The sequence below is a fragment of the Nerophis lumbriciformis genome, linkage group LG22 (genome assembly GCF_033978685.3).
Source record: "Nerophis lumbriciformis linkage group LG22, RoL_Nlum_v2.1, whole genome shotgun sequence".
In the NCBI taxonomy this organism is placed as follows: Eukaryota; Metazoa; Chordata; class Actinopteri; order Syngnathiformes; family Syngnathidae; genus Nerophis; species Nerophis lumbriciformis.
This window is the reverse complement of record NC_084569.2, coordinates 3440146-3446145: the sequence shown is the minus strand read 5'-3', so window position 1 is coordinate 3446145 and position 6000 is coordinate 3440146. Positions and strand designations below refer to the sequence as shown.

The window sequence follows — 6000 nt, the reverse complement described above, 5'->3', positions numbered from 1 at the left end:
CTGTCAAGAGCCAGGAGGAGGACAAAGTGGACACTATGAGCAACACAATGGCTTCTGTCTCGTACGCTGAGAAGCAAGAAGGGTGCGAGTGCTAAAATGCTTCAATTGTGGAGGGTTTTACCTGCCAGGGGAGATCTCATTTGACATGCGCACACAATAACACGGACAGACTTTCAATTGGAACAAAATAGTCGACGCGAGGGATTTTTGTTACTATTTATTATCATGTAAAAACATGATTCCGAGCAGCGTAAACCATGCATGATGTCATTCAGTCATTATTTTCTACCTTGCTTTAAACACATGATCAGGAATGTCAGCCAGGTTTCTGTTGGCAAAAAGAGACACTAGTTCAAAACAAGTTTTGGTTAATACAAAAGAGTTATAGTTCATGCACAAATTGTATCAAAGCAGTGCACTGATTGGTCACAACTTTAGGAACAGCAACAAAATCGAATGAGATAATTAACTTAATCTGACCTTAAATGTTCCAAATAAAAACATCTACCGTATTTTTCAAAGTATAAGTCGCACCGAAAATGCATAATAAAAAAGGAAAAAAACATATATAAGTTGCACTGGCATACTTGCCAACCTTGAGACCTCCGATTTCGGGAGGTGGGGCGTGGGGGCGTGGTCGGGGGTGGTTGGGGGCGTGGTTAAGAGGGGAGGAGTATATTGAAAGCTAGAATTCACCAAGTCAAGTATTTCATATACAGTGGGGCAAAAAAGTATTTAGTCAGCCACCAATTGTGCAAGTTCTCCCACTTAAAATGATGACAGAAGTCTGTCATTTTCATCTTAGGTACACTTCAACTGTGAGAGACAGAATGTGAAAAAAAAATCCAGGAATTCACATTGTAGGATTTTTAAAGAATTTATTTGTAAATTATGGTGGAAAATAAGTATTTGGTCAATAACAAAAATTCAACTCAATACTTTGTAATATAACCTTTGTTGGCAATAACAGAGGTCAAACGATTACTATAGGTCTTTACCAGGTTTGCACACACAGTAGCTGGTATTTTGGCCCATTCCTCCATGCAGATCTTCTCGAGAGCAGTGATGTTTTGGGGCTGTCGCCGAGCAACATGGACTTTCAACTCCCTCCACATATTTTCTATGGGGTTGAAGTCTGGAGACTGGCTAGGCCACTCCAGGACTTTCAAATGCTTCTTACGGAGCCACTCCTTCGTTGCCCGGGCGGTGTGTTTGGGATCATTGTCATCTTCAAAGCTCTCACTGATGGAAGGAGGTTTCGGCTCAAAATCTCACGATACATGGCCCCATTCATTCTTTCCTTAACACGGATCAGTCGGCCTGTCCCCTTAGCAGAAAAACAGCCCCAAAGCATGATGTTTCCACTCCCATGCTTCACAGTAGGTATGGTGTTCTTGGGATGCAACTCAGTATTCTTCTTCCTCCAAACACGACGAGTTGAGTTTATACCAAAACGTTCTATTTTGGTTTCATCTGACCACATGACATTCTCCCAATCCTCTGCTGTATCATCCATGTGCTCTCTGGCAAACTTCAGACGGGCCTGGACATGCACTGGCTTAAGCAGGGGGACACGTCTGGCACTGCAGGATTTGATTCCCTGTCGGCGTAGTGTGTTACTGATGGTAACCTTTGTTACTTTGGTCCCAGCTCTCTGCAGGTCTATCACCAGGTCCCCCCGTGTGGTTCTGGGATTTTTGCTCACCGTTCTCATGATCATTTTGACCCCACGGGATGAGATCTTGCGTGGACCCCAGATCGAGGGAGATTATCAGTGGTCTTGTATGTCTTCCATTTTTCTAATACTTGCTCCCACAGTTGATTTTTGTCACACCAAGCTGCTTGCCTATTGTAGATTCACTCTTCACAGTCTGGTGCAGGTCTACAATTCTTTTCCTGGTGTCCTTCGACAGCTCTTTGGTCTTGGCCATAGTGGAGTTTGGAGTCTGACTGTTTGAGGTAGTGGACAGGTGTCTTTTATACAGATAACCAGTTCAAACAGGTGCCATTAATACAGGTAATGAGTGGAGGACAGAAGAGCTTCTTAAAGAAGAAGTTACAGGTCTGTGAGAGCCAGAGATCTTCCTTGTTTGAAGTGACCAAATACTTATTTTTCACCATAATTTACAAATACATTTTTTAAAAATTCCTACAATGTGAATTCCTGGATTTTTTTTTCACATTCTGTCTCTCACAGTTGAAGTGTACCTATGATGAAAATTACAGACCTCTGTCATCATTTTAAGTGGGAGAACTTGCACAATCGGTGGCTGACTAAATACTTTTTTGCCCTACTGTATACTTTAGGTTCTACCTTGGATTTCATCCCATGGGATAGATGTGTGCCTGGTGAGTGTTATACCTTAGCAATCAGCCGTGGCCTGGGGACTTCCAGCCAATCACAAAGCTGATTTCTGGGGTTCCGCAGTATGGCAGGGTCGCTCTCCCTGGACCCAAGAAGCAAACTTTGACATTTCCACAATCTACGAAATAAATGCTTGAAATGAAGGAACGTGGCCTTTTACCAGTTAGTGTCACTAAGCAGAGTCATGACATCATCCAAAACCTCGGGATCAACAACGTCATCGTAGGTCAGCAGCATCTCGTACATCTGGCTGGCAGTGGTTGTCCTAATCTGCAGAAGAAACGTTGCATGACCATTCCATGAGGAGATAAGATCATTCCTTTTTGTGTTAACTTGGGGAAGTACCACGAGGAATGAATGGCAGAGCAACAGCATCAGCTGGAAGAGGATCTTCTTCCTGACGTCACCCTGGAACTGGATGAGGCCACAGTAGCTGGCAATGGAATGGGTGGTACAAGTAAACATGGATGGTGACTCTCTAAGACAGGAAGCAGGGCACACTTCTTATCAAGCGACAGAGAAACTCACACGGCGATGCAGGCACGGAGCTTGGAGATATCTCTGCATCTCCTGATGCCTTCACACAGAGCCAGGAGGTCCATGCAGAACTGGTGACTGGTAACGTAGAACATACACTGACAAAGTAGTCCACCACATTAACTCATACAGTGGTACCTTTCGACATTATTTCTTATGGGCAAAATTTGCTTTGGCTTCCGTACGTTTCGGTTTTCGACTGTCCCGTTGGAACAGATTAATAACAAAAACCAAGGTACCACTGTATTGAAATATGAAAAGTGTTGCAGTGACACTCACTTTTCTTCTGTTGTAAAGATCTCAAAGGAGCTGTTAGACAACATCTGATTGAGCATCTTGAGGAAAGGGAGGGCAATCCTACAAAAATACACAGAAAATAAACATTTGATTAAAGCAAATCATATTCCTACATATGGTTAAAAACAACACCCAGAGCGTTGCAATACAGATCCATACTAGGGATGTCCCGATCCGATATTTGGATCGGATCGGCTGCCGATATTTGCAAAAAAATGTGTATCGGCAAGGCATGGGAAAATGCCAATCCAGATCCAGTCCGTGTTTTCCAACGCACCGATTTAAATAATACATTCCACTTTTCTGCTGCTCCTAATTTCCGTTCCGCATTTTCCAGCACACCTTCAACACATCCACAGGTCTGTGGATTCTCACGCAGTTGCTTTTAGCTGCTGGCATTACACGACAGGCTCTTCTCACTCTTTCCTGTGTCTCCCTCTCACAGACAGCGAGCGCACCTTCTTACACACGTCACATACTGTCACGTCATACGTCACATACTGTCACGTCATACGTCACATACTGTCACGTCATACGTCACATACTGTCACGTCATACGTCACATACTGTCACGTCATACGTCACATACTGTCACGTCATACGTCACATACTGTCACGTCATACGTCACATACTGTCACGACATACGTCACATACTGTCACGTCATACGTCACATACGTATACGCCCTCTTCGAGCAGAGAGGTAGCAGCATGGCTAACGTTAGCTGTGATGCTAGCGCAGCCGTGCGAGCAACACTCCCTCTAAGGTGCGCGCCTGTGCAATTGCGCACTGTTTAAGCGTCCTCAGCGCATAGCAATTATATGCCACGCACAAAATCTAATAAAAAAATAAGCGCATAACAATTTTCGACACACCGACACGACAGAGAAAACAGTTTTCGTCATCATTGTTCAAATATTGTGACGTCTGTCGAGACGCTTATCTCCATTCGGTGCCACACGCCCACACCATCAAAATGTCGAGGCCAAAATTTCCACATCAACACCGTATGAAAAAATTAGTGATTTTTTAGTTGTGATTTCCTTCTCTGCATGAAAGTTTAAAAGTAGCATATATTAATGCAGTATGAAGAAGAATGTTTTAATGTAGACATGCAAGCCTTGAAAGAACATTTTGAAAATCAAGACTACATTTCCTGCAAATGGGTGCATTTCTACCCTATATTTTAACTTTAGATTTATTCTCATATCAAACTCTGACACTTACATCCGGCGCCCCCCTCCACACCCTGGATTATAAATAATGTAAATAATTCAATGTGATTATCTTGTGTGATGACTGTATTATGATGATAGTATATATCTGATAATATATATCTGTATCATGAATCAATTTAAGTGGACCCCGACTTAAACAAGTTGAAAAACTTATTGGGGTGTTACCATTTAGTGGTCAATTGTACGGAATATGTACTTCACTGTGCAACCTACTAATAAAAGTCTCAATCAATCAATCAAAACACATAGAATCATCATACTGCTGTGATTATATGCATCAAGTGTTCATTCAAGGCTAAGGCAAAATATCGAGATATATATTGTGTATCGCAATATGGCCTTAAAATATCGCAATATTAAAAAAAGGCCATATCGCCCAGCCCTAGTTCAATGATGCCATTTCTGTTTGTCATGTATAATTTTGTCTATTTTGTGTTTATCCTTGAATAAACAGGTCAGTTTCTTGTTACCAACCATTGTGTATTATTCAAACTCCCCTAATTCAGCTGGCTAGTTGTTATCAAGAGTACTAAAACCCTTTTCAACATGATTCTGACAACTAAGTAGGCTAAATAACTTTAAACTTTAATACATGCTCGGATAGGCCAGTATCGGTATTGGTCAGTATCGGTATCGGATCGGAAGTGCAAAAACAATATCGGTATCGGATCGGAAGTGCAAAAACCTGGATCGGGACATCCCTAATCCATACTATTGCAAACTGCACAATAATATACATATTGTGTACAATAGTGTTTCTACATGATTACACCCTCTATGGTGAGTGGTCAAAATGATTAGGAGGACATGCTAGCACACATGTAATACAGGTGTTTTCAATGCATTACACACAATGTTAATGACTTATGGACAACTTGCAGCCTCTGTCAAGATGATTGTGTTGTTCTTCAGCAAAACACCCATGAGCACATAGTGGGGCAGGCCCCCCTGGGGTGTGCAGTGCGATGCCAGGTGGGGTGAGTGTGACCACGTGCTTTATTCGTATAACGCTTCAAACCCCGCTTTTGAAAAGCCGTGCACTACAAAACATTCCTCATTTTGATTAAAAAACAATTGTTTTATTCATTTTTGTTTTGTAGGTTAGTGTTTTATATATTCTGCTCTTGGGTTAATGTTGCAATTTAATTTTAGTTTACAGTATCAAATGGTCCAAGTCGGTCCAAAAAATGGTTATAGTTTCAGTAAGGATTTTTTTTAAATTACAGGCAAATTGATGCACTTTAACTCTAAAGGCTTAGTGGCCACATGCGTGGACAGCACCTTTTAGCTCTTATTTCCAAAATCGTGTACACTGCTGAATTGGGGTCTTATGGCCACTTATGTGGACACTTATACTGCCATCTGGTGGTGTCAGAAGAGTATAACATACAATGGAATTTGGGAAAAAAAGTGTAAAAATAAGAATTAGCATGTCACTAAACATGAAGTACACGTTTGTTACTTATGGACTAATCATATCAAAAGATGATTCTTAGTTTTTTATTCTAATTAGGGTCCAATAAGCCCAAATAGCAAAGAGAAATAAAAAAAAGCATGTAAACA

The 6000-nt window shown here is 41.5% G+C and overlaps 1 protein-coding gene across 1 annotated transcript in view; it reads right to left on the bottom strand.

Moving 5' to 3' along the window:
* Positions 1-204: 204 nt before the first annotated feature.
* Positions 205-6000, bottom strand: part of LOC133615650 (tubulin-specific chaperone D-like) — an 88223-nt gene continuing 82427 nt past the window's right edge. The window contains exons 34-39 of the mRNA XM_061974398.2: positions 3182-3259; positions 2894-2980; positions 2711-2798; positions 2526-2635; positions 2363-2447; positions 205-328 (exon numbers count right to left, since the gene is read on the bottom strand). Of these exons, the coding sequence (XP_061830382.1) occupies positions 317-328; positions 2363-2447; positions 2526-2635; positions 2711-2798; positions 2894-2980; positions 3182-3259 (460 nt within the window). The 3' untranslated portion in view covers positions 205-316. The remainder of the gene's footprint in view (positions 329-2362; positions 2448-2525; positions 2636-2710; positions 2799-2893; positions 2981-3181; positions 3260-6000) is intronic.